Here is a 27,858-nt window from a genome sequence, read left to right as displayed (position 1 = left end):
CAAGATGTATGTTGTTTTATTGTAGACAAGAACCCAATTAAGGCACAACCACTAGATATTTATGAATCCCCAAGCTTCTCAGTGATACTAAAATGCCGGAATGGGACAACTCCCTGTGGCCAACTTGCCCTGACCAATTTGCCACAGGACAAATCATCATGGGATAATTCAAGAGAGGGACAAGTAGAATTGCAGCTCACCCCAGCCTTGAGGACTTCTAACTTGAGAAGGTTCAAACCAAAAGTAAGACAAGGCCTGCTGCAATTCACCTATCCCTCTCTTGAGTTACCCTGTGTTGAATTGTCCTGTGGTGAGTTGGCCAAATGAGTTGTCCTAGAGCTCCAAAATGCTACTGTGTTGTTTATTTAGCCTAAGAAAAATATTTTTTCTAACACCAGATGGCCACCACCTGGGAATTAATGGTACCAGGTTTTTTTCTCAAGGCAATGGAAATAAACCCTACACTTTGGACCTTAACAAATCTTGAGTGAAAACACAGCACACAGCTACAAAAGCCTTTTTGAAGTATAAGTAAAATGAGCCTGGGCATTTATGCAAAGAGCACTACTTTAAGAACAAAAAAAAAATCAAAATCAAAACTGCACAACATGAGTGTGTAAAAATCATAACACCTGAAACAAATTTAGAATCATTTTGTCAGAAAATCACATAACTGTTCTCTTAAAATATGCTCACTTTATTTAAAAAAAACCCTTATTTCTAAATAGTAGATATTATACAAGTGTAACCAAATCTTTAACCTCTACTGTATCCGATTGCAAAAGTGTTATCCCTCACTAGCAAAACTGAACATTTCTATACACTTTAAGCAAAGAAAATGTCTGCACAACTCCAAACTCGTTTTGTTTTTTTTTTAAGCAGGTCATGTGATCAAGAAGGGTTTATTTTTCAAGTGCTGTCAGATTTTTGGTCCGCTCATTGCAACCAAAGAGACACAGAAGTGGATCTCTACAGGTCAGCAATGGAACTCTCAAACAGACAACAATTCTGAACCTCTTGGAACATGACAACTATAAACAGATTATTGTGTAATAGTACATAAAAGATAAACATCAAGAATTTTTCACTTCCTCACTTCTCTTCCTACAGCCCTGAAAATGTTTACAATGTTTAAAGTACATCAGACAGCTTTTTTCAACACATTATGCAAAGAAGACAAATTACAGGCTATCCTTAGGAAGTCAAGTACCAAAATATATTTTAAAATATGCATGCTTCTCCTTTACAAATTAAATATGAGACTGAACCCTCAGAATATTTTACACATTCCACTGACTGTAATGGCTAAAAAAGGATTATATTAATATAATCTCTCAATTGTGGAAAAATGTTATCCCAATGCCTCAGCTAATTTCAGTGCCAGTCATTATACAGTAGTGAATAATTCTTCTAAAGGTGAGAATAATCAAGATGGTTATGTAATCAAATGAGGAACTAAAATTACCAATGCTTCTATAAACCAGGCGTCCATATTTGGGGGTGAAATTTGGCCCAGAAACACTGATGTTTTTAAATAATCCAAAACAACCAGCTCCTTAGGAAAAGTTTTATTTTGGTGGGTCTGTGTTTATTCCATATTTCTCCTTCAGAAGCTTTAGCTGTTCTTCTTTCTTCTTAGTATCCATTTTTTGGAATGCCTATCACAGGACAAAGATAAACATTAAAATCAACATATTATTAATGCAAAAAACATTTAAGCCAATTTCACTTTGGGAATTTAATAGATAATCTTGAGCAATTCAGGTTACTTATCATCAAAATGGTTTGTGATTTAACTATAAAATTCATACATCTTGAAATTGAGGGTAAGATATGATGCATTCTACAATAACATGCTGACCTTAAGTTATCTTGCTCAAGCTGCCTCTCCCCCATTATGCCACTGCTGCTTTACAAGAGAGAGAGGCCTCATGAGTCCTCCTGTATTTCTATTTGTAGGTTTGTGAAGTGCTTGTGATACATGAGAGACCACCCGTGCACTACAAAAAACTAAGCTACATGTGAGAGTAAACCAGCTAGTAGGTGTTTTCTTTAAGGCTTTTAATTTTTATAAACATATCTGGAGGGCTATATCCAAAACTGCAGGCAGACTAAACATGACTCTTAAGCTTTGGAGAACATTAAATAACAAGAAAAATCTACACTAAGAGTTAGTTTTACTCCTCTACACAAACAATCTTTGTTCTTTTAAGAATAACTTGTACATTATTCTTGTCTCCAGATCTCTTTTAACATAATACAACCACATAGAGTTCCTATATATTTTTTTACCTTGGAGATACATCACTAGTTAATTATGTCAGGAGTAAGCAGTATTAAAACCCTAGACTGGGAAACTGAAATGGTATGGGTCAACTATTAGTCATAAATAATAGAAAGGATACTGAAAAGCAAGAGCTATTCTGTATTCTTAGTTACTGAAAAAGTAAATCCTGTATGCAAAGGATTTTGCTGTAGCCTAATAACTATAGCAAATGAATGATCTAGTTGGAGGAGAAAGTATTTGTTCCTTCTCTCTACTCGTATAAAACTAAGATGAGTTTTTAGAGCAGAAACTCTAATCCTCTACCTGACATAGAAATCTCCAATTATCTGCTTCCCCACTTGGCAAATAAGCAACTTTTATGGTCACGTTTTTACAAAAATATCCTTAACATTCACCAAAATAAGATTTATTGAGACTTTTATACCATGCTACAAGCACTCTGCAGATTTTAGCAATGATGTATCAAAGCTGAAAGAAATATTACACTGAGAAGGCTACATGTATCAGCCTTCATTCCCAATGCTACTTCCAAGGGGGAAATCTCATATCCAGGATTTACAATCCATAATTAAAAATAATCAAAATACAGTAAGTCAAGAAAACAAAAACGCGTATATACTGTACAGTATGTGGACCTTTATACAGGAGGTTGATTTTTCATTTTTTAAGAGATTGGGGTTTTTTTGGGAAAACTGTATGGAGCTATTTTTCTTTATATATTGGAGAATATACAAAAATGTACAAAACACCATCTCACTTCTCTAACCAGATCCTTCAATTTGCTACAGCTAAAACGTCCCTGGTTTGAATGTCTGAAAAGAAATTAAGTATCCCCATAATATTCTCATCAAAAGGGGAAAAAAGACAGCAGAATTAAAGAATTGACATGCTTTAGGAATATACTTGCCCTGTTTGCATTGTAGTACAAAACAACAAGGTATCTGTTGCACACGTTGAATCCTGACAGATGATCACAAGCATTTTTGGCATCAAAGATATCTTCATAGACTACATAGGCGGTCCCCCTCGTCTCAGGAGTATTTCCTCTGCAGGATAACATATTTAAATTAAATGTCAGCAAACCAGTATTCAAAAATGATATTTGTCACAGTAAATTTTTTCCTAACACTTCAGCTATTTCTTAAAATCAGTTCACAGCACTAGTTCCAACTTTATATGAATTTACATGTGTAAATAGGCAGGCACTTGGCTTCATATAGCATCCTATCTGCAATCCTCAGATTCTGCCCCCTCCCCCCGTTTCAAATTAACAGAACCGACATTTTCAGAACTGTTTTAGTGACCTAGAGATATTAAGGGTTGAAATAGATACCTTAATGTTCTAGCATCCTTCTGACCTACTAAACCATTCCCTTAACACAAAATAATTCCTAGATTGAGGTAGTATACAAATGGAATAAAATTGAAATTATCCACTCTGGTGGGATCAGTTTTATTAGCCATGTCTATGCAGCCCTAGAGAGGACACAAGCTAAAATTTAATCCTAAAACTGAGCAATTTGCTCATCTCTGACTCAAATTCATTACGCATTCAACTGCGTTACACAATAAGTCACAGAGACATAATTTCCACCATATTTTGTCACACTGGCTGTAATGTAATCTGTTTTGGCTTAGGGTGATTGAGATTTGCTACAGAGCTGGGAAAGTGTTTAACATATCAAAAGAGATCTAAGTAGGTAAGCGAAGTGTGGAGGTTTCTTGCACTATGACACTATTATAGAAACCATTTTATTAAACTGCAATAATGGTTTACCAACTAAAAAACTGTTTTGTATAACTGCATGAAGTCTAATTCAAAGTTCAGTTTACTAAATACACAACAGACTTACACTCTGATTTGTCGAATAGGTCCATATTTTCCAAAAATGTCATACATTTCTTCGGCTGTGATTTTATACGGTAAATTTCTGATATACAGAATTCGGTTGACTTCAGGTGGTAGACGGATCTAGATACAACAAACATAACTTTTAGGAACATAAACATACATATAAACATTTGCTTGTTTTCACTATATTACTTTCAGAGTTCCCAGAATCCATCTTTTAGAAGAAAGAAACAGGCAACTTTGATAAGCTATTACTGATTTAATAGCTTTGCTGTTCTACCCCTTCCTGTTTAATATACACACAAAACATTTGATGAGATCTTCTGCAGGCTTGGGGTTCAGTATTACAAAAAGGTGGTGATGCCCAATTATAGCAATCAACCTCAAACATAAGATGATACAACACAGATACTAAAAAGGAGAAGAAAAGATGTCAAATAGTGATACTATTAAGGTCCTCTACTGGTTCCTGGAGACTGTATGCAGTGCACAAACTGGGAGTCCTCTCAACTGCTGTTTGAAGAATTGCATCCATTCCTCTGACAGTCACTCATGCCCAAGTTACTTCATAGCAAAACTACTACAATGCTGTATATCTGAGGCTGCCCTTCAAAAGCTTCAACTGGTCCAGGATGCAATGATGCCGGCAGTGATAAGCAAGCCTCAGTGGAACCCTGTGACACCTCTGTTTTATGAACAGATGCTGTTTTATGATATCAGGTGCTATTTATCATCTACAATACCCTGCAGGGCACAGGGCCAGATTATTTGAGGGACTGCCTATCTTCCACAGTTTTTGCCCAGCTAATACAAGCCAGCTGAGTTGACACGCTCTAGATCCCTTCAATTAAACAGTGTATCTATTGGTATCCAGGAAGTGTGCTGTTCTATTGTGGTGCCTTATCTTCACCCCCACCCCATCCCATGAAAGTCTTATGACTGTTCTTGAGAGACTTTGGGATATGATGGATAGAGCCCTTTACTGGGTATGTTTACATCTATGATTGTTTTTATAGAGCAATCAGATCCTGCTTTGTTTTGTACTGGTTTTTTTTACTGATGATTACATTATTGTGAGCTGTCAAAAATCAGAGTTGGGCAGCATCTAAACCAGGGGTAGGCAACCTCAGCTCTTTTATGACTCATGGACTTCAACTCCCAGAATTCCTGAGTCAGCTGGGAGTTGAAGTCCATGAGTCATAAAAGAGCCGAGGTTGCCTACCCCTGATGTACCCCTGATCTAAACTGAATTAAATAAACTGTTGGAATAACTGGGCGGAGGGCATCCTACTTTGTGATAGAAAATAGAATGATGGTGTGGCAATGGAACTGCTCCATGAGAGGTATTTTGCCTCGATACACATACATAATGCATTCCAATACAAGTTAATTCTTTGTTTTCTTAGAATCAATAACTGATTCTTAAGTGTCGTTAAGTGAACTACAGCCGTGGCTGCCAACGTATTACGCTAAGCTCAGTGTGCTTATAACTCATGTATTAAATTTACCTGATTCCAGTTGATGGCAAGCTGTACAACCTAAGCTGAGGGGAGCCACAAGTTTCTCTATTCCCACCCTGCCCACAAGGCATGCCTCATTTTAACTTTCTATTCACTATGTCAGTGGTTGCTACCTAATTATTAATAATAATCCTTTATTGTCAAAGTACAACATGTGTACATTGAGATTAGCTGAGCCTCCCCCCCATGCTCTCTCCCCCCAACACACAGTGACAACAAACCCTCCATCCCACCACACTATGTGAACCAACTACACCACACACCGGCCTCCCAAGTCAATTCTGCATAAGATTATGTCCCATTTAAAAGCCTAACAGCCCACGGATAAAAGCTATTTTTCAGCCTGTTGGTATGGCTGGCTATATTCCTATATCTCCTACCGGATGGTAGGAGAGTAAAGAGATACCGTCCAGGGTGTGAGTCATCCCTGAGAATCTTCCTCACTCTTCCAAGGCAACGAGCCCTGGCGATGTCATCCAGTGGTGTCAGGGAACAGCCCACAATGTCTTGTGCTGTGCTCACTACCCTCTGTAATACTTTCCTATCCGCGGCTGTCAGACCAGCATACCAAACCACAATACCATACAAGAGGACGCTCTCTATAGTAGACCGGTAAAAGAGGGTCATTAGCTGTTGTTCTACCCTGTTCTTCCGCAAGACCCTAAGAAAGTGAAGCCTCTGTTGGGCCTTTCTAGCCACCTGGGTTGTGTTAACTTTCCAGGTCAGATCTTCACAGAGGTAGACTCCCAGAAATTTAAAGGAGGAAACTCTCTCTACACAGTTCTCTCCGATGTAAAGTGGGGCAGGTTCCTCCTTTTTTCTCCGGAATGGGTCAGATGATACACAATCATAAGTGTATAAAGAGTACAGGTAGGGGCTAAGCACACAGCCCTGTGGTGTGCCAGTGCAAAGCTTCAGGGGGGGTGGACAAAGCAGAGCCGACCCTCACTGTTTGTAACCGATCCCTAAGAAAGTCTTGAATCCAATCGCAGATGACGGGAGAGAATTTCAAGTCAGTCAGCTTCTCGATGAGAAAGCTCGGCAAAATGGTGTTGAAAGCTGAGCTGTAGTCAACAAAAAGCATCCTGACGTAACTTCCAGGCTTCTTGAGATGACTTGCTACAGAGTGTAAAGCAGTAGCTATGGCATCATCTGTCGACCTATTTCCCCTGTAGGCAAATTGATGTTTATCAAAGTCCAGTGGGAGGCATGTCCTAAGATGTCCTAAGAACCAATCTTTCGAAGCATTTCATGACTACAGACGTTAATGCAATAGGTCTGTAGTCATTCAGGCACTCAACTGCAGTTTTCTTGGGGACTGGGACAATGGTAGCTGCTTTCAAGCATGATGGTACACATGCCGTTTGCAAGGAGATGTTAAAAATCCTTGTCAGGATCCCTGCTAATTGATCGGCACAATTCCTGACCACTATCCCCAGCACCCCATCTGGGCCTGCGGCTTTGCTGGGATTCACAGCCTTCAATACAGCTCTCACTTGGTGTTCACACAGGGTGAGTGGCTGAGAGTCAGAAGGCCGGCCAGCAAAGGCTACGGGGTCTGGTCTTTTAACCTCGTAGCGGGCGAAGAAGATATTCAGCTCCTCAGCCAACGAGGCATCGGTGTTTGCCATGCTCCCCCGTGCTGCCCTTATAGTTGGTTAAGTGCTGCAGTCCCTGCCATACTTGCCTGGGATCGTTGTTCGCTAAATGGTTCTCCACCTTTTGTTTGTATTGTTGTTTTGCCATCCTAATGCCTCTTCTGAGATTTGCCCTGGCCTCTCTGTATCTGTCCCTGTCCCCCGCCTTAAAGGCAGAATCCCAGGCTCTCAGGAGTGTTCGTATCTCTGCAGTCATCCAGGGTTTACAGTTCCCGTAAACTCTAATGCACTTATCCGTTGTTACACTATCAGTGCATGTTCTAATACAGGGGTCTTCAAACTTGGCCCTTTCATGACTTGTGGACTTCAACTTCCAGAATTCCTCAGCCAGCATGCCTGGCTGAGGAATTCTGGGAGTTGAAGTCCACAAGTCATAAAAGGGCCAAGTTTGAAGACCCGTTCTAATATAAGAGAGTACGAGTACGGCATCTGTATATGAATTTAATTCAGCAACCCTGGGGGACCAGACTTCACTTCTCATATTCCCCTATTTAATACTGGCCATAATGGCAGGAGTTATGGGAGCCAATGCCCAATATAGGCCGCAGGGCAAATATTACGGTCAGGGAGTCCAATCACCAGGCCATTCAGCCCACATCCCCTTCAACAGGCTTCTCTGAAAGGGAAGCTCTCGAGGCCAGGACTACAATTCCCATCACATATAAGGCAGTTGTGGATGACGGGGTATTTTAGCCCAGATGGGCGGGTACGAAATCAGGAAAGCTGACGGCTTCCCCATCGCTTCCGCGCTTTTTCTCGTTTTCCCAAACGACAAAAGGCAAACAAATTTGCGCTTTAAAGCAGGGGTCTTCAAACTTGGCCCTATTATGACTCGTGGACTTCAGCTCCCAGAATTCCTCAGCCAGGCACGCTGGCTGAGGAATTCTGGGAGTTGAAGTCCACGAGTCATAAAAGGGCCAAGTTTGAAGACCCCTGCTTTAAAGGAAAGGGGGGGGGAGGCGGCGCCGTTCAAAATGGCCACCCTGCCCGACTCACGTTCGCGCGTTTCGCCGCTTGCATCGCCATGGCAACGGTACTCGGATACTTCGGCTTCACCCGCAGAAAAAAGAAAGGAAACCTCCGTAGACGCCGAAACCACCGAGCGCAGAGAAAAGACGCCGAAGCCGCTGCACTGCGCGTCCTACGCTTCACCCGGAAGAAGAACAGACTTCCGTCCGTCGTACTTTCTTCCTCCGCCCACCTCAAATGGCTACACAGGCGTCCACACTAGCTCGATTTCCGGTTCCGATTACACATACACTGCGATGTCAGGATGGGGGGTTTCCTGCGACCAAAGGCAAAAATCGATGTAACTATATTCTTAATCTGGGATACGCGGAGAATTATTTTTTTTTCTCTAGATCAGGGGTCTTCAAACTTGGCCCTTTTATGACTTGTGGACTTCGACTCCCAGAATTCCTCAGCCAAGCACACTGGCTGAGGAATTCTGGGAGTTGAAGTCCACAAGTCATAAAAGGGCCAAGTTTGAAGAGCCCTGCTCTAGATGACTTGGAAAGAATCATGCTTTTTTCCCGCCATCAGCATTAATTCCCCAAGTTGAAGCAGGATTGGGAGTGGATCCGTTCATTATTTACCTGGCTTTGTAATACGTAAAAAAGAAGTACTGTATATAATCCGTTGCTGCTCCGAAAGAAAAAAGAGCCGTTTCTTCGCTTACCTGAATCAAATGTACTGGAGTACAATGAAACAAGCGGGAACAGTTTCCAAGAAAGGCTACAAGGATAATCAGCAGATTAGAAATTAAATTCTGTGAAGAAATATATATGGACACTATTCAAATAAACTGAAAAGTTGTGTCAGAGAAGAAAATCAAGACCTGTTCTCCACTCTTTCAGAGGACAGGACCCAAAATAATGGACTTATTTTGTGAAAAAGCAGATTCTGATATTGGGTGTGAATTCTTAATTATTATTTATTCTTTTCTTGCTGTTATAATAATGACAGAGAAATGAGAAATCCACAAAAATGATAATATATGCATTATCAAAGAAAAGGGAAAACACTTAAAAAAATGAAAAATCAACAAAAGAAAAAGGTATAATGTATCATTTTAACTGTAAATACAATTCTGTGTATAGTTATCTAATTTATCTAATTATATTTTATTAACCTACTGTATTTTGTATAAATGAGTCCCATATTTCATTTTATTTGCCCATGCAAAGTTTAGGTCTACAGGCAATCTGCTCATAGGTGACAAGTACAATTTGGAATTCAGTCCATTGAGTGAAAGGAGCCATACTTTTATCTTTCCAATACTGCTATATCAGTTTTTTGGCCATAGTAAGGGCATGGAGAATCCATTTGCTTTGTCCAGTTGTCAGTTTCCATGTACTAGATATGTAGTTCAAAAGAATAGTATCTGAAAATTTTGGCTTTTGTGCACAATTATATAATCCAATACTTTTCCCCAAAGCTTGGTTAAGTAAAAGACGTTGCAAAATCAAGATTTTTAAAGAAACATAATTAGCACATTAAGTATGGTCTTTACTTGCTTTTAGCATAATTGTAATATAAGCATGGTTAAATGCTGGGTAATAAAAATCCTGTGTCAAATATCTCTTCATATACCTGACAAGTTCTTTGCCCCAAATGTTCTATAAATCTTTTATACTATTCAATAGGGAATCTACTTAGTCCTGGTGTTTTACCAGATATTGGAAGAGGCTTCTTAACAGTAATAACAGTTCTATATATGTATGTGTGTGTATCATGTATGTACATGTATCATGTACCTGATAAGTTTCAAAGTTGGTCCATCCAAATCCTTGTTTTTGATAGTAGCATACAACAATAATTGCTAAGCACATTTGATTTGTGCTTAGATTGTAAGCCGCCCTGAGTCTTCGGAGAAGGGCGGGATATAAATGGGATTAAAATAATAATAAAAAAAATAAAAATAATAAGGAGGGAGAAAAAATTGCAATCATGTGATTTCTTCCCTGAAGTGGCAATAGTTAGGAGCTGAAGTCCTATAATTTAGCCATAAGATGGCAGCAACAGAATTGTCCCAAAGGTGTTTTTAAAAAGTAACTGGATCATTTTGTTTTTTTCCTTGAAAATGTTTTGCTTCTCATCCAAAAAGCTTCTTCAGTTCAGAATTGAAGCTTTTGTGTGTCGGATACCTCTTCATTGAAACCAGGGGTATCAAACTGCTGGCTCATGGACTGGATGCATCATGCCGAAACCATGTCCATCCCAGCTCTGGCAAGGGGGAAAAAGTCGTGAGTTTGACACCCCTGATTTAAACTAATCATGCAGGGATGCCTAGTTTGGACTGCCATCCCCCAACATCTGAAAGAGCTACTGTAGATGTTGTTAGCTGTGAAGTCGTGTCCGACCCATCGCGACCCTATGGACAACGTTCCTCCAGGCCTTCCTGTCCTCTACCATCTTCTAGAGTCCATTTAAGCTCACGCCTAGATGTATTCTTCATTTATTTTTACTAACCTGCAAAATTCTTGGCTGAAGATGAGAATATTAATAATCTGTGTATGATCTGAAGAAATATATTTTTAGATCCAAAGAAATTGTCTACCATTTTTATGATCCAAAGAAATTGTGCATTATGGCTATAAAGCACACTGATACCAATACCTCAATTTTAAAAGGTTTCTTTTTTGTCATGAATTGTAAAAAATGGTTGCCCAAAGATCTGCTTTCACTTAATCCAATTCCCAGAACACTCAACCCCACTGTTACATTACTTGGCAAAAAAAATGGCAGCAAAGAACTATTAAGATAAATTGAAATAGAGACCTTTATTGCTATTCCCCCTTCTTTCCCTAAAATTGGCCATGGCCTATGAAAAATAATAGAGAGCAATCTGGATGCCACAGTGCTTTTCAAACTTGACAATTTTAAAATGTGTGGACTCCCAAGAATGCCTCATGCTGCCTTGAGAACTTGGGGATTTGAAGTCCACACATCTTAAAAGTTACCAAGTTTGAGCAATACTGCTTTCGAGGTTTCCAAGTCTTGAAGGTTTGAGAGGTGCTGGTATAACATTTTGCTGAAAGCACCAATATAGAGAGTCCCTGGTTTGAGTCTCCATTGTATTTTCAATGGATAACTTTCGAACAGTCAGTTTTGCCCAGGACACCCCATCTCTTATCAGAAAAAGAGGAAAACCCTCCACATGGGCCACCTTGAACTCACAGCAAAGTTAGGATAAAAATGCAAAAATAGGCAAAATTCCTCATGGGTAAAAAATGATTTTAAAAATGTTCAAATTCTTTACATTTCAGTTGGTATTTTTCCTGCTAACGTGAATGCCAATAAAGCCAGGTATTAAGACAGACTGACTTCGCCTAGTTCTGAGATCTTATTTCTTGGTGGAGCAGTGGGCTAATGCCTCCTTAAGTAACACCAGCTGCCTGCAATTAGTGCAGGTTCAAGGTTGACTCAGCCTTCCATCCTTCCGAGGTAGGTAAAATGAGGACCCAGATTGTTGGGGGCAATTAAGGTGACTTTGTAATAATGCCGCTTGGGTGTGTGTGTGTGTGTGTGAAAGCCCTAACAAGCAGGCATATACATAGAATGAAGGCTACTGCTAAGCTTGTAAGCCGCCCTGAGTCTTCGGAGAAGGGCGGGATATAAATGGAATTTAAAAAAAATAATCCCAGAACATGCTGGGTTGCATATTTCTGAGAGCTGAAGTCCACATATCTTAAAGTTTCTAAGTATGCCAAATGGAATTAAAAAAAAAACAGATAAAAAAGAGAGCAAAAGGGTGACCTGCAGGCTAGCGCTATCTGATATTGGAAAGCAGGCCCGTGTTTCAAAAGTGAAGAGGAAAGATCTGGAGAAGCGTAGCAGCGGTGCGCTGCGCGCACATTACAATCGGAGAGACACAATGCTTAAGTGTTAAGTTTATACGCAACACTTTAAAGTATTTTTACACAGGTTTTCAAATCATGCCTACGATTCTTCCTTGCTTTCCTCTTTTTCTTCCGTTTGGCCTCAGAGGCCCACGCCAAAAATATACCATCCCGATCTATTTGAGACAGTGACGAAAGAGTTCAGTGTAGTCACATCGCCTCCGCAGAGCATCCGCTTCTACTCTCGGCTTCCCACGCAGGAAAGCAGCTGCCCGTGGCTGGTTTGGGAGCAGCAGTGAAGTTGTTATTTATTTTTATTTATATTTTTTATTTTTGAAACTTGACTCGCAAGCCAAGCCGCACCCGCCGCTCTACATTTAATATCTCTGTGTTTAGTAAAGCAGAAACCGGAGGGAGGCTGCGGCTCCTAGCAGAAGCGAGATGCCGAGCGGGAAGGGGAAGCGGCCGGGGGCCAGGGCAGAAAAACGCGGCGGTGGCAGCAGTCGCCAGTGGGTGGTGGTTCTTCCAGGTAACCGTGCCCCGGAGCCAGCCGATCCTGGAGTGTTAAAAGAAGTGGCTCCCTTCCGTGCACCGGAGGGCCAATTGCGGGCTGCGTTCAAACGATCGAGCTTTTATTGCCTCGGGCAGCCGGTCGGTGCTTGTGTGAAGGCTGCCGGGCTTCGTGTTAGCCTTCCCCGTTGGCGACCTCTCCCCTTCCTACCGTCCCACCACGATATTAAGAGATGCTATTCCTGCCCTCCCGAAGAGATTGGGTGATCCGAAATAAAATGAATCCGTCTTCAGAGTCGAATTCAACTTCCGGGACTTGATGGGCACGTGTGGATGGGACCTGTTGGCTAAAATGCAGAGATGTGCTATTGCTCCCTCCTAGGATGTTTTGTTTGGATTGCCCGGTCGATGCTGTGGTCTCCCATCCAGGCCCGATATTGCCGCGTTTCTCAAACTGGCTAACTTTGAAGATGTTTGGACTTCAAATCCCAGTATTCCTCAGCTAGTGGGGAGTTCAGTTATGGGATTTTACCTACACTCTTATGACTGAGTGGTTCCTAAGTGTAAAGTAGCAGGTGATTGTTGCCCTCTCCCCTTGATTCATCTCTTCCATGCTTTTTAGATAAGCATAGATGAAAGAAGCTTTGAGTGCCCCACTTAGCACAATTTTCCCCCAAGTTTATGTTCTAGCCAAGGTGAACTAGGCACTGAATCTGGTCTCATTGGGCTTTCAGCATCAGTCTAGACTAGAGCCTCTGTAGACCAAATTTGGCATCTTTAGGGTAAGTGGACTTCAATTCCCAGAACATGCTGGGTTGCATATTTCTGAGAGCTGTAGTCCACATATCTTAAAGTTGCCAAGTTTGAAAAACACTGGTTTAGAAAACAAAGAGAAAAACCTGGTGGCATGTTTGAAGACAGTCCAAATATTGCATTTCTTCTATTTTTAATCTGAAATGGTGGCACTGATGTCATCTAACTCAGTAATGAAATATCTGCAAACAACCAGCCTCAGAGATCACGAAGAATTCTGTGTTGGTGGGATTCAGACAAGGCCCGCTGTCTTCTGAATCAGACAATGACATCATGGTAAAGTGAAGTGGCTTGGCCATCTTATTTCCACGCCCATGAGCATTGATGACAAGCTTGGGGAAAGCAACATCTGGACTCTGCCTTCCAACCTTATTTATAATAAGGCTGCCCTCAAAAGATAGGGTTCAGCCAATAAACTCTTTCAAGTTTGAAGAGGACAAAAGGAAGACTTGCTTGGTTCTTGGGAAAAGAATTTCTATTCCTCAGAACTTACCAGGCAACCCTCATAGTCATGATTTTTAAGGTGCTATTATAAATTATGTATGGGCATCTATCACATTCTAGCGTTCTCCCTCTCTTTCAGAAACTGCAATTGATCTCCCAAAGAAGCCAGATGCTGGGCCTTTATTTACAAGGCTGCCACATCCAAGTACAGGCAAGGCTCACATTGTAAAATATTACTTGCTTGATGCCATCTGATAGGTTTCTTTTTATTTTTATAGTAATAGTCTTGCCCTCATCATGGTTACTATTATCCCTTTGTTAGCTGAAATTTTAAAAGCTGACATATTATGGTATAGAAGGTAATTATACCAAATTATCATTTGATTATTTACTAGTGGAATAGTATGGTTGATTTCCTCCTAATCCTATTTCTTCTTTTATACATTTGCTAAATTTTCTTTTGCTTACAGCTCATACATACTGAGATGTTTTTCTGTAAAAATACTGTTGTTTTCTCTGTCAGATGAGCCTTGGAAAAATATTGCACAGCAAAACCAGAATGTGATAGTGGTTTCTTTCTTGACAGGACAAGCTGCCCTCTATTTATTTGGTAGCGATGCATACCACATATTTGAAATAAAAGCTTTTCATGAAGAATACCGGTCATGGTTTATTGGTCAAGAAGTTCAATATGGTAAGTGGAAGGTTGAACAGGACATAGATCTATCTCACCTAGTGCTTCTCTGATGCTGGGGAATCTGGCGCTTTGGATGCATTGTCAATGATGAGAGATGCTGGGAATTGTAGTTTAATGTAACATTCCCGGAATTCCGTAGAATCGACTCTCTACTTCTGTTGCAATTCCTTGAGTCACAATCGCACTTCTTAAAATATTTTCTTTACCTTGAAGCTATTGATATTATGACTGCTTATTTCTTCCTTCCCTCACAGAAGTAGAAATGGGGATGTTCCAACAAATTTGCATTTATTTCATTGAATCATCATGACTAGTATCAAGTGTTAGGATGATCTTTTCACAGTGATTTGAAGGTATCACTATCCACTTCTGGATCTTTATGTCTGGCAGAGGAGGAAAAAAGAGGTTTTTTGCTGTCACCCTTTCTTCCATGTCTTTATTGCAGCTGGGTTTTGAGAAAACTTTGAGCTCAGAGAAGGGATTGCACCTCACATTTTTTAACGGTCCATTTTCCCCTGGCAGCACCTTGGAGGGAGAGAGAGATTGGCTTTTTCTGACATCTCATTTCTCTTGAGGCTAGACAGATAAGGTACAATTATGCTTTTTTGTCACACTATATTGGGCAAACATGCCACTTAGACTAGGGTCTTTCTTAGGGTGGGGAGAAATAAACCAAGTTTTTCATCTATGGTTTTACTCGATTTTTTAAAACTCCAAGTGGGAAATTATTATGCCCAAATAGGGCAATTCTGCAGAAATGTTTAGCAGACCATACTTACCTGAATCACAACATCCAATCCATTTCTTCTCACTTTGATTCACATGAGATTCAATTTTGCCTTGCAGGTAAAAAATTTAGAACCATAAGGGAAATACTCATACGGCAGTTATTTTAACAAAAATGTAGATGTTTTTATGAAATTTGGGGAGGGTGTTATGGAGCACTTCAAATTTGATTTAAAAAGTAGCTTCAGAGCAGATTGAATTATGGTCATAAAACGTGCCTGCAACTCTTTAAACAGCTGCATCTTTTCCTGGTTTGCATGACACTCTTAGAAAGGTTTTGAAACTGTATTTGATGTAGCATATAGTCCCATTATTTTTATTCTCCTATATGCATATTGTCTTGTATGTCTGTGGGAAACAACAGATGTTTAGAATTTGAATATACAACATCTTTCCTCTTTGTAGTATACTTATCCTCTTAAAAAATTTATTTTAAAGTCTAAATTTAAATTGGCAAAGATAGATTGTAGGTGTTTGACTTTGCTGCTGAATCATTTTAGTTTTTCTCCCTAACTTATTGAAGCAGTCCAGAATGTGTACTACAGTTCCTTTTAGAATATTTATTTTCCTACCTTCAGATGGACGTCTGTTTTTTGCCACACCAATGGACCCCTTGTTTCTTGTGCTTTTCTACCTCATCAGAGCAGAGAAAGAGGTAGGCAACTAAAATGTTTTGGGAAAATGACATTACATTATATATCCCTTCCCCTCCCTCCAAACAAATATCCATCATTCTAAATGTTTCAAGAACCGAAATTCTGAAATTTCTGAAATTATAGTTAATGCTCTGCTGCTTTCTTATTTATTGGAACATTTGGCTCAGCAATAAGTTAGTCTTGTTTGGAAAAAACAAGTTTGATTAAGAATTGTTTGAATCATTTTAATTTTTTTTTAAACTGATTGTTCCTCTGCCTCACCCTCAGCAGGGAAAGTTTCAGCCACTGGATCAGGTTTTGGTGGATGAAGAGTTTTCTTCCAGCATACAATTGCTACAGTGCACAAGTACTTCACAGTCAGTTCACCACGTAGCTGAGCAAAAAGGTACAAAACAAGCAAAAATTATTAATAATGTAGACCTGCAAACTTTAGCCACTACTTATGTTAGGGCTAGGCCACTTGACATAGCCAGCTGTGTTGGGGGGCAGGTGTCTCACAAACCATCCTTGCACGAGCACGGATGGCGTCTTGTGTGAATGCAAAGAGACCTCGTCTAAAATAAACTGCTGAGGTTGCCTATTTAGGGTTTAATCCAGACTTCTGTCCCTTGAAGTGCTATTAGAGAGTGTTCTACTTAGGATAGTCCTCCTGGTCAGAGGAGAGCAGAGCCAATTCTCTCCTAATTCCCCTAATTCTAACTCACAACTCCCATCTCCTACGTGGTTGGGCAGGGGGGGAGGCCTTCAAGGATTACAGGTAGTCCTTGTTTAGCAACCATATTTGGGATCAGCAACTCAAGTCATTATGCAATGCGGTCACTAAGTAAAACTGACTGATCTTCCTTCAGCTTTGCTTTGCTTTACAAAAGGGGTGTCAAACTGGTCCCCGCAGGCCAGAGGCGTGACACGCAGGCCATGCCCACCCCAGCTCCGCAAAGGCAAAAACGTCGTGATACATCACGTGATGCGATCGAGTTTGACACTCTTGCTTTAAAACCTCTGAAGGTTGTAAATGCAAGGATTGGTTGCAAAGTTACTATTTCATCACTGCCATAACTGTGAACCATCGCTAAAGGCAAGACTATATAGGAATTAGGGCAGAGGGTTTCAAACTTGGCCGCTTTAAGACTTGTGGACTGCTGTTCCCAGAATTTCTCAGCCAGGCTGGCTGAGGAATTCTGGGAGTTGAAGTCCACAAGTCTTAAAGCGGCCAAGTTTGGAGACCCCTGAATTAGAGGATAGAGCAGGGTGTGTTATAGCTTTTATAGCAGTCTACAAAAATTGCTGCCTGTCCAGTGCTCTACTAAATGAGAAGATTTGTATGGATGAAAGGAGCTCATCTATTTTCAGGAGGCAAATTCAAGATCCAGCCTATAATATTCATATTTCCAGAGATGCCCTCCATTAAATATATAAGCATTTGCTCTAACTGTATCTAATAAAAAGAAGTATCAAACTCAATGCCTGCAAGACTGTGAAAGCATGATTCTGAAACTCTAAAGCAGTGTTTCTCAAACTTGGCAACTTTGAGATGTGTGGACTTCAACTCCCAGGATTCTGTACTAGAATGTCTGGTTGAGGAATTCTGGGAATTGAAGTCCATACTTTTTAATGTTTCCAAGTTTGAGAAATACTTGTCTAAAGGTCTGCTACCAATTGTAGTGAAAAGTTCCCAACCTGGTTCCCTCAGCTTTCATCATTCTCTTCCTCTCCCCCCCCCGCCCCCCCCAGTAGCAGAGCTATTCTGAGGATACTGGGAATTGTAATGCAACACAGCTGAAAGGCACTATTCACAATTGAAAAGAAAGGTATTTTAGATAATACTTAGATAAATTAACTAGTCTGTGGTTTAGATTTAGTATTAGTTAATTGTGTGTGCGTGCACATTCAAGGTATATATTCATCACCTCCAAAATATTTGATAATGTTTTTTATTTATTTATTTATTTTATTTTAATTCCATTTATATCCCGCCCTTCTCCGAAGACTCAGGGCGGCTTACAAGCTTAGCAGTAGCTAAGTTTGTTGACAAACTTCTCCAAATACTGAAATAAATTTGTATTTTGTCTCAGTTTCATTAATGCACAGAGTAAATATAGTTTGGTTGTCTCTCTTTCTCTTTATTCTCAGAAATAGGTGGTAAGAAATTTTTTAGATACAGTGAGAAGAAAACACTGACATGGTTAAATAAAAAGGTAAATTTTTCTCTATCATCCATTTTAATATTCTTCAATGACAGATCTATTGCGTAATACATTGTTTTGAACTATAAAGCAAATATGTAATAGTTAAAACTGGAAAACACAATGATGTAAAGAAAATTTGATTTTAAGGCATATTATTTTCTCATTGTGTAGAGAAAATGCTAGCCATTTCATACAAGATTTTGATTTCACTGTAGTTGTTGACTGAGGACTGATCTTGCTTCTTGAGACCTAGTTTTTATTTTTTAAAAGTAAACATACATACATACATTCATACATACATACATACGTACATATATATATAATATCATACCAAGGATTCAGATACATGGTGTCAGTTTCATAGGTTTATAGTTGTTTCAATATTAGAGGTTCTAGAGAATCTGGAAAAAATGGTAAAGAAGCAGCTTTATGATTGAATTAAATTGGATAGAATGCCCCATGTTGGTTTCAATAGATATTTACAAATACATTCACTTTTTATCTGTAATATAGTATAATCAATTTAGTAGTAGTCTGAAAAGGAACAGACATGGGTCCTGTAACACAACTCTTACTTTAAAAAAAATGTTTTTTTTACAATTTCAAGAAAGCAATTGCAACAAAATGGCTGTTACTAGCACAATTCTGCTAGCTTTATTCTTCCTGCCATGGTATGATTACTGTGGAAGAAATTTTGTTACATTGGGGGGGGGAATGGTTTAGATATTGCAACTTGACAGTGTGCATTAATCACTTACTAAAATATGTTTATTTAATTGAGTTCTACAGCTGCCTATCTTATAGCAATGATTCTAATAGTGATGCATAGTATGAGTATAATTCTTCATAGCCTTCTGCTGAACAAATTAAATAGGAATATCTTACTCTGGTTTTAAAAAAATCTCATTGCCTGAACAGAGATAGCATTTCGATAATGCTGAGTGTCTATGCTTCCTATCCCTATGACAAAGAGGCACTATTTTCTATGAAATATATGTAATGGATTTCAGTGCGTGGCTTCAAACTTTGATTGTGATGGTACTATTTTATGGCTTTTGCTAGGTTAACCAACTGGTGAAAGTATTAAAAGACAATAGCATACCTGTGAGTGGAAAAGTACAGGCTGCTACATTTATCAGCGATAATCAAGCCAACAGTGGCACAGAAGGTAAGATAACTACATTTGTTGAAGAAAGCTATTTAAAATAAAATATACCAGTTTGCCTTCATGGATTTTGATTTAGGAAACTTACTTTGGGGTTTTACTTTTCTTTTTAATCATTGCCAGAAAGGGACCCTGGCAAAATCATTTGTGTCTGGGATGAACTGATTTAAGAGAAGAAAAAAAGTATACAATTGGCACATGATGAATAACATGCAATATCTATTTCATTTCAGAGGATTATATTTGTTATGCTCATGGTTTAATATCAGAGTATATTCCCGAAGAGCTAAGTGCAACATTGGCTAATTATTTAAGGTGAGGATTTATTTTTTTTAAAAAACTAACTGCTTCAAACAAGAATTTTCCTGTCATGCTTCCATCACTAATACTGATTTGAAAAACACACTTAAGTAGGGTACTGGAGCCCTCCCTATTTCCCTGCCTTTCTTCCATGCAGCTGCTTTTTTGTCCCTTTTCCCAAGTTGGGAATATACCATTCATTGAAACAAACTGGACTCCATAGAATGGTGGGGATATTCCTCAAAGCAGCAGAGACCTTTCTGTGACTAGATCTTGCTTTGCATCGGGTTGGTTTGTCTGATATCTGAGGATCCCTGTCAGGCCCAAAACCCAGGAAAGGCACAAGGTGATTCTTCCAAGCAGAATTCTTTGGTGTTCCACACCTGTAGACAGAATCTTGCCAAACTGAAGCACTCTACTCTCTACATCAGGGGTGTCAAACTGCTGGCCCATGGGCCGGTTGCATCATGCGGAGGCCGCGCCCACCCCAGCGCTGACAGTGCGAAAAAAGTCATGACACTTCACATCACATGGCGAGTTTGACACCCGTGCTCTACATCAAGCATATTCTCCAAGAACTATTAGGAAGGAGCCTCTTTCACACTCTTTCTCTCACACAACATATCTGGACGGAGCTGCCTCTTATTCCTCTGGAATACACCCTTTCTCTTCTGGAAATTCTACATTCCACCCCAATTCCAGAGGGGGGGGTTGTTTAGGAAAGAAGAGGCGTCCCAGTTTTGTGTTTGTGTGTATGTGTCTAACTCCATGTTTTGTTTTCTTTGCTGTCTTTTCATCTTTGAGAGACGGTTCGCGTGCTTGAAGGGTTCAGCACAGGACTGATGCAGTAAACCATCAGTGAAGACAAAATGGTTCTCAAATAGTGCTCTTAATATTTGTTTTCATTAAGATGCGTTAGTAAGTGTATAAAAACACATTTGCCCAGTTAGGTAGCTGACCATGGCTGATCTTGAAAAAGTTTAGTTCAGTCAAATCTAGTTAATACTTCAGTGGAAGGTGGTCAGAAATTATCAGGGCTGGAATAGCGGGGAAAAAGCATCTTGGAAGTAAGCAATGGCAAATCACTTCTGCATTTCTGTACTTTAAAAAAAAACATTAGGACATGTCCATAAAGACATCAGGAGTTGAACTTGACTCAAAGGAAGCTTCATAGTCTCTAACATTTTGTTTAATTGTCGGTGAATGCATTATAATACTGTAATTTCTGTGGAAAACTCACAACAGGCTTCATAATCACATAATTAGGTGAAATAAATAGGCTGATGTAATCAGATAGCAGGGGATGCGGTGGCTCAGTGGGTTAGGACGCTGAGCTTGTCGATCAGAAGGTCGGCAGTTTGGCAGGTCGAATCCCGAGTGCCGCGTAACAGAGTGAGTGCCTGTTACTCGTCCCAGCTTCTGCCAACCTAGCAGTTCGAAAGCACGTAAAAATGCAAGTAGAAAAATAGGGACCACTACAGTGGGAAGGTAACAGCGTTCTGTGTGCCTTTGGCGTCTAGTCATGCTGGCCACATGACCACGGAGACGTCCTGGGACAAACGCTGGCTCTTCAGCTTTGAAACGGAGATGAGCACCGGCCCCTAGAGTCGGAAACGACTAGCACGCATGTGCAGGGAACCTTTACCTTTTAATCAGATAGCTCTAGCCCAGGTGTGTCAAACTCAATTTCATTGAGGGCCGCATCAGCATTGCGGTTGCCCTCAGGGGGCCGGGTGGGTGTGGCCTGGGTGGGCGTGGCCTACTGGGTGGGCGTGGCTAGAGTGCGTATGGCCTACTGGTTGGGCGTGGCCAGCTCTACATCGTTCGCATCAAGGGTGCCTATGGGGGCCTGGTCAGGAGTGGGACAGATCTGAGGGTCTCTGGCAGAAGGAGGGTCTCTGGGCCAGGGCCAAGGCAGTGAGGGCCATTCCCTCACTTTTTCCAAGATGGCTTCGCGGGCCACATGAAACCACTTCGCGGGGCGCATCCGGCCCCCGGGCCTTGTGTTTGACATGTCTGCTCTAGAGTTTAACTTGACCTTTCTGGCTTTCAGACTCCCGCAAGATACAGATCTTCCCACAGAGCCAGCATCAAAGGTAAGAAGGACCTCTTAAGAAAGTTTTGCTTCTCAAAACGTGCAACTTTGAGCCATTCAGAAGTGCTTGATTTCCAGATCCCATAAGCTCCGTTTCTGTGACCATTGGTCAGAAACTGTGGGAATCATAATCCAGCATATCTGAGAAAACCCTATAGTTTCTCCACACTTGGTTTAGATGTTGCTCACTGATTTTACAACTGGACTGAAAAAAAATCCTTGCTATAAAAGAACTGCTTTGAATTCATTACTGAAGATAATTCTTGAAATATTTATTACCTTTGTTATAAAGAGTTTGCTTTTTCAAGCATATAAGTGACATCAATTTAGTTATGCAGACTGCTTTAATCGGTTCAGTAACCTTTTCAGATGCTGGGCATCCTAATGTAAAAATACACTTTAAACCGTTGGTGCAGTCTTACCCTGCCATCTCACATGAGCTCATTACGGAAATGCTAAAGCTTTAGGAGAATTAAGCAAGAATAAAACCTGAATCCTTTAAGAAAAACTTTTTCTTGGGAAGGAGTAATTATTTAATTGGGAGAATTGTATCTCACAGGACTCAAGCTGATTCCCAAACTAATATGAGTGTTCAAAAACTGAAAAAAATGTGTTTAGTTTTGAATTCAAACCAAAATTGCATTCAGAAATTCAAGCAATCTATTTAAGTTTGACTGAGGATTAGAAGAAACAGAAATCTGAAATAATTTAAATATTCTGTGATAGTGCGTAAACAAAATTGTATAATTTAGCTAATTTGGCTATTGAAAACAGGATTCAGAACATGCAAAAATCCAGACAACCACCAGATGGCGGTAAAGAGACAATTTTCAATTACAGCAGCTAAAATGTAACACCTGGAACAATGGTGTTTCTCTCCATATGTGGAACAGAAGATCTGAAACATAGAATTCATGAACAAAGCAACTGAAAACCATGAAATTGTTCATGGACAAACTGTTTTGCATGTTCTTCTGGCTACACTGATAAGTATTTTCAAGTGACAAAGTGGTACACAATCCCAAATTCCAATTGTGTCATTTTATAACTCTCTCGTTTTGGAAGTTTTGACAACTGCGAGAAGCATACAGTAGCAGCACTTTCAAAATTCACATCTCAGCTTTAGATTTACTAATTGATCATCAAAGATTAGATCAGGGGTCTTCAAACTTGGCCCTTTTATGACTTGTGGACTTCAACTCCCAGAATTCCTCAGCCAGGCACGCTGGCTGAGGAATTCTGGGAGTTGAAGTCCAAAACTCAAAAGGGCTAAGTTTGAGGACCACTGGATTAGATCATACAGAGATACTTTTTCATATTTCATATTTCTCTGTGGTGTATGTCTACGTTTATTCCATAAAGTTTGAAAATTTTTGACTGTAAAGTTCACAAGCCCAACATGTGATTTATGGCACAAATCACTCTTTCACATTACAGAAAAGGAAGCTGTCAGAGGGTCCTGTGGAAGCTGAGGAAGATTATACTAAATTCAATACTGGTGATCTGAAAAACAAAAAGGTATGTATTTTAATGTTTTCCTGCCTCATATTTTGTCTATCAGTAAGATGGTCTATTAAAAAGGGGGAAGTTATTTAAGCAAGTGTTATCTATAAGACATCAATATAAGGTAAAGGTTCCCCCGCACATGCATGCTAGTCGTTTCCGACTCTAGGGGCCGGTGTTCATCTCCGTTTCAAAGCCGAAGAGCCAGCGCTCGTCCGAGGACGTCTCCATGGTTATGTGGCCGGCATGACTAGACACCAAAGGCGCACGGAACGCTGTTACCTTCCCACCGTAGTGGTCCCTATTTTTCTACTTGCATTTTTACGTGCTTTCGAACTGCTAGGTTGGCAGAAGCTGGGACGAGTAACAGGCGCTCACTCTGCTACGCGGCACTCGGGATTCGACCCGCCAAACTGCCGATCTTCTGATCGACAAGCTCAGCGTCCTAACCCACTGAGCCACCGCGTCCCAAGACATCAATAGAATCCTGTATTTCAGAAAAGTGTGCCTTAACTGTCAAAACACCTAGATAAAATGTTAAGTAGAGCGGGGAGAGAGAATTAAAAGTACTATCCATTTTAAAGAGCTATTTTTTAAAAAAATATTTAAAAGCATTGGTTTCTACGGATTTAGCTTACTTTTCTACAGGATTCACAAAGCCATGATGTAGTTTGCTTGATTTTGGCTCAGTGAGATGTTTGAACACTGCCAGAGAGTAAATGTTGCCTTAGTACAATGTTGCAGAGTACTTTGCAATATTGGCATTAATGTATTTGGTGTTTTTCCTAATTGGGCCAGGTTTTAGCTCTGCAAGCATCTTAAAAGGGTTATTTTTGGAAAATGCAGCTGAGTACAACGTTTCCCACAGAGATCAGTGGGGCTTGGAATATTCTTGTGATACTGATTTAGTATAAAACCAGGCTGTCACATAAAAGTACCAGTAGAGGACATGAAAAGTAGCACGGTAACTGACATCACTGGTTAGATTGCCCACTTAATCTGGTTTCCTACTAAGCCAGTGAACTGGTTTATGATTAGGGGGCTGGAGGCTAAAACATATAGGGAACGGTTGCTGGAATTGGGTATGTGTAGTTTAATGAAGAGAAGGGTGAGGGGTGACATGATAGCAGTGATCCAATATCTCAGGGGCTGCCACAAAGAAGAGGGAGTCAAGCTATTCTCCAAAGCACCTGAAAGCAGGACAAGAAGCAATGGATGGAAACTAGTCAAGGAGAGAAGCAACCTAGAACTAAGGAGAAACTTCCTGACAGTTAGAACAATTAACCAGTGGAACAACCTGCCTCCAGAATCAGTGAATGCTCCAAAACTGGAAGTTTTTAAGAAGAGACTGGACAGCCATTTGTCTGTAACGGTATAGGGTTTTCTGCCTGAGCATGGGGTTGGACTAGATGACCTCCAAGGTCCCTTCCAACTTTATTATTATTATTATTATTAACTGAAGGTTGCAAAGAAGCGATTGATTCCTCAGAAGGCAGATTTCCTATGCATGTGGCTGCTTTGATATGCACAATGGAGTTAGTGGAGTTAATTGGTGTTAGTAGTGTCTCATACATGTCTGCTTTGGGTGAAATATCAGTGCAAATCTGTTTTTAATAACTGTGTGGATTAGAACAGGGCTTTTCAACCTTTTCACCCATTGTACCACTTTTAGGATATGGAAACATCCAAGTACCACCAGTTGCTTAGCAAGGTGTCAAAAACTTGACCAAAAAAAAAAGGAAAAAAGTGATGAAGTACAGGTAGCCCTCGACTTACAACATTTCACGTAGTGACTGTTCGAAGTTACAATGGCACTGAAAAAAGTGCCCCCCAAGCCACAGCTGAGAAAGACACCTGCCTGCCCTCCCGGTGGCATTCTTCCTCCTGTCCGAGGTTTTCATTGTTGCAAGCATTTCTGCTGAGGATTGGCAGCGGGGGTGGGGTAGGGTGGGTGTTTGGTTTTTATTCCCCCCGTCTGCTGGGTGGTTGCAGCAGGTTTTGGTCACTTCACATGACCCTGGTACACTGTGATCCTCATAAATATGAATCAGTTGCCAAGCATCTGAATGTAAATCACAAGACCCTGGAGATGCTGCAACATTCCAGCTGACCGGCGCTTCTTCTGGGCTCAGCAGACGTGCTGCGATCAGCGCTGAGCTCCAGTTGAAGCCTGGCGCTGATCCTGGCACTTCCACTGAGCCCTGACAGCTCCGAAGAAGCGCCAATCAGCTGGAAAGCGGTGCTGATCCTGGTGCTTTCACTGAGCCCTGACAGCCCTGCAGCTCCAGCCGTCTCTCACTCAGGCTTGTGCGGTGCTGCCACCGGTTCAGCTCATTTCCCTCCTCTGCTACCAGTTTTCTAGGATGGTCTGTACCACCTGCCAGGTGCCAATGTACCACAGGTGGTACCCGTACCACTGGTTGAAAAGCCCTGGATTAGAATAGTATTTGGTTGGGAGGAATGGAAATAGTTTCATTCTTAGAGAAATATAATATGAACTTTGGCTAAGCGTTGGCTAAAGATTTGGCTAACTAAAATCAGTGGAGACCATGGAGATTTTTTCTTGCTACCTTGCTCAGGACTCACAGCCATCCAAGTCTATCTTTACTATTGTCTTGGTGAGGTTTTCTTCGATAAGAATTTTAATTGAGTTTACTCACCATAAGAATTGAATAACAGCTTATGTCGGTCTCTGTTTCATGATTATCAAAGTCATATCAACAATGTTAAAGATGTATGTACTGATCTGTTCAGGAGGTCACACAGTTTAGGAAGAACACGCTTGTACTTTTTTTTCACAATGTAATCTGGAAAAGGATGTTTTTACATGAATTTGTTTCTCAGATCATTTACTGATTTTTTTTAATCTTAGTTGATTCGTTGGGATTGGCATGATTTTTTTAATGACTCTCTGAATAAAATGTGTGAGGGGTTGTGTGCAGTTACCATTTATGAGTCCTGGTACTTGACAAGAATTGAGTCCTAAACTTTGTGCTGACGTTTTACTTTGTTCTTACTTCCAGGCAAGCAGTAAAATGTCAGCTGCACAAAAAGCTTTAGCGAAAGTTGACAAGAGCGGCATGAAAACAATGTCTTCTTTCTTCAGACCAAAAACTACAACACCAAAATGAACGGAGGAGGGTGCTGTTTGGTGTAGTAATTATCTTAGAATTTTTTTTATGAAACTAGAAGCTCCTTATAGCTTTCTTTCTTCTCCTTGTCAGAAGTAGAAATCTATGACACTGGTGTGAGTGTAATCAAAGTTATTTTTTTTATTTGTTTTAGGGAAAATAGGCTGAGTCACCTGCTGCAGATAGCAATCTGCCCTCATATCGTTCACAGTACAATGCAAAGCAATGCATTCATTTCTGAATAAATTATATGCACTTCTTGTTTTTTAAATTGTTGATGATTTTTGGTTGAGGGAAATCTTATGTGTACATGTACGTCTTCTTTAATTTAAAAACTGGCTGAGTATTATTGTTGGCTGTTCATCTTTATTTTTCCACATTGGTGACCAGGGTGATCAGGGTCTTTGCTTTTATATATATATATCTTGAATGATGAATGATTTGGGATATTTTTTTTTTCCAAACTGGGAAAGTTTTAAACATAGTACTTTAAGGGGAAGCTGAATTATTAATATTAAACTTATCAGTACAGGCAGTCCTTGACTTGGGACCAGTTGATAAAGGACCATTCAAAGTTACAGTGGACTAAAAAAAAATTATTAACAACTCATCCTTGTAATAATGACTGCTGCATCACCCCCTGCGGTCAGGTGATCGCATTTTGGGTGTTGGCAGTCAACTTGTATTTATGAATGGTTAGTGTCCCAGTCATGTGATCAAATTTTGTGTTGCTTTTTTTTGACATTGTCCAACAAAACGCCCATTGGATAAACTGGATTCAGACATTTGACCATGTGGTTCGCTTAATGACCACATTACTATAATGGTCAAAAGCAGTTTGTGGAGTTGCAGGTAGTCCATTCATTCCCTTGTATTTTTTGGAATGAACCCCAAAGCGTACTGTTGCCTTATTCAAACTAGGGGTTTTTTTCCCCTTGGGGAAGAGGATTCCATGTTTTCATCAGGTGGGTGGGGATTACTGTTGGGGGGACAGTTTCTGGCATATCAATTTCCAGAATGGAATCTCATCTTTATCTTCTTTGCCTCCTTTTAAATTTTACAAACAATTTTTATGTTTTCATATTTTATTTATACACTACCAGAATCCCTCTACGAGGGAGATGGGCGGTTTCAAAATTTGATGCATAAATAAACAATAAATAAAATGCAATTCCCTACCGTGGACATCAAAGGATAAATGATAAGCAGCACATAGATTTCCTCTCAAGAAAGTTAACTATTGTGATATCAAATCATGCCTACAATCCCAAGTCCAGGAATAGGATTAGCCAAGGCTCAAGGCAAATTATGAGTCACTTACAGAAAGAGCCAAGAATGGTTTGTTTCATTAGTTTTTTGATGACAAACAAGATATCAGTGGTGTGAATAAATGGCTTTAGATCAAAGGACAGGG

General features: G+C 40.1%; 2 protein-coding genes across 5 annotated transcripts; one reads left to right on the top strand and one right to left on the bottom strand.

Annotated features, from left to right (window-relative positions):
• Positions 1–1,553: 1,553 nt before the first annotated feature.
• On the bottom strand, positions 1,554–8,532 carry SF3B6 (splicing factor 3b subunit 6). The gene is made up of 4 exons (XM_083357500.1): positions 8,314–8,532; positions 4,141–4,259; positions 3,195–3,333; positions 1,554–1,658 (listed from the first exon to the last, which is right to left on the bottom strand). Exons 1-4 carry the CDS (start codon positions 8,341–8,343, stop codon positions 1,569–1,571), a joined length of 378 nt encoding a protein of 125 aa, XP_083213626.1. The 5' UTR covers positions 8,344–8,532; the 3' UTR covers positions 1,554–1,568.
• A 21-nt stretch (positions 8,533–8,553) lies between these two features.
• On the top strand, positions 8,554–26,843 carry RNASEH2B (ribonuclease H2 subunit B). Of its 4 annotated transcripts, none has more exons than XM_083357459.1 (13): positions 8,554–8,626; positions 9,283–9,373; positions 12,307–12,687; positions 14,065–14,136; positions 14,512–14,619; positions 15,987–16,063; positions 16,332–16,449; positions 18,195–18,259; positions 19,313–19,418; positions 19,649–19,730; positions 21,769–21,811; positions 23,248–23,328; positions 26,337–26,839. In XM_083357459.1, exons 3-13 carry the CDS (start codon positions 12,600–12,602, stop codon positions 26,442–26,444), a joined length of 948 nt encoding a protein of 315 aa, XP_083213585.1. In that variant the 5' UTR covers positions 8,554–8,626; positions 9,283–9,373; positions 12,307–12,599; the 3' UTR covers positions 26,445–26,839. The 4 variants fall into 4 exon arrangements, with proteins under 4 accessions (XP_083213585.1, XP_083213586.1, XP_083213587.1 ...); XM_083357460.1 differs by lacking the exon at positions 8,554–8,626 and having other exon boundaries at positions 8,822–9,373; positions 26,337–26,469; positions 26,599–26,614; XM_083357461.1 differs by lacking the exon at positions 8,554–8,626 and having other exon boundaries at positions 8,822–9,373; positions 18,201–18,259; positions 26,337–26,842.
• The last annotated feature ends 1,015 nt before the right edge of the window (positions 26,844–27,858 follow it).

This window comes from Vipera ursinii (assembly GCF_947247035.1).
Source record: "Vipera ursinii genome assembly, chromosome: 1".
Taxonomy (NCBI): Eukaryota; Metazoa; Chordata; class Lepidosauria; order Squamata; family Viperidae; genus Vipera; species Vipera ursinii.
This window is presented reverse-complemented; position numbering and strand designations above follow the sequence as displayed.

Excerpts from the sequence above, each read along its gene's own strand:
- SF3B6 (XM_083357500.1), bottom strand. The coding sequence starts at position 8,343 with ATGGCGATGCAAGCGGCGAAACGCGCGAAC. Across the intron at positions 4,260-8,313 it reads AAGCGGCGAAACGCGCGAAC|ATCCGTCTACCACCTGAAGT; the intron begins GTGAGTCGGGCA and ends TGTTGTATCTAG. Across the intron at positions 3,334-4,140 it reads CCTATTCGACAAATCAGAGT|AGGAAATACTCCTGAGACGA; the intron begins GTAAGTCTGTTG and ends GTTATCCTGCAG.
- RNASEH2B (XM_083357459.1), top strand. The coding sequence starts at position 12,600 with ATGCCGAGCGGGAAGGGGAAGCGGCCGGGGGCCAGGGCAGAAAAACGC. Across the intron at positions 16,450-18,194 it reads CCACGTAGCTGAGCAAAAAG|AAATAGGTGGTAAGAAATTT; the intron begins GTACAAAACAAG and ends CTTTATTCTCAG. Across the intron at positions 19,731-21,768 it reads ACATTGGCTAATTATTTAAG|ACTCCCGCAAGATACAGATC; the intron begins GTGAGGATTTAT and ends TCTGGCTTTCAG.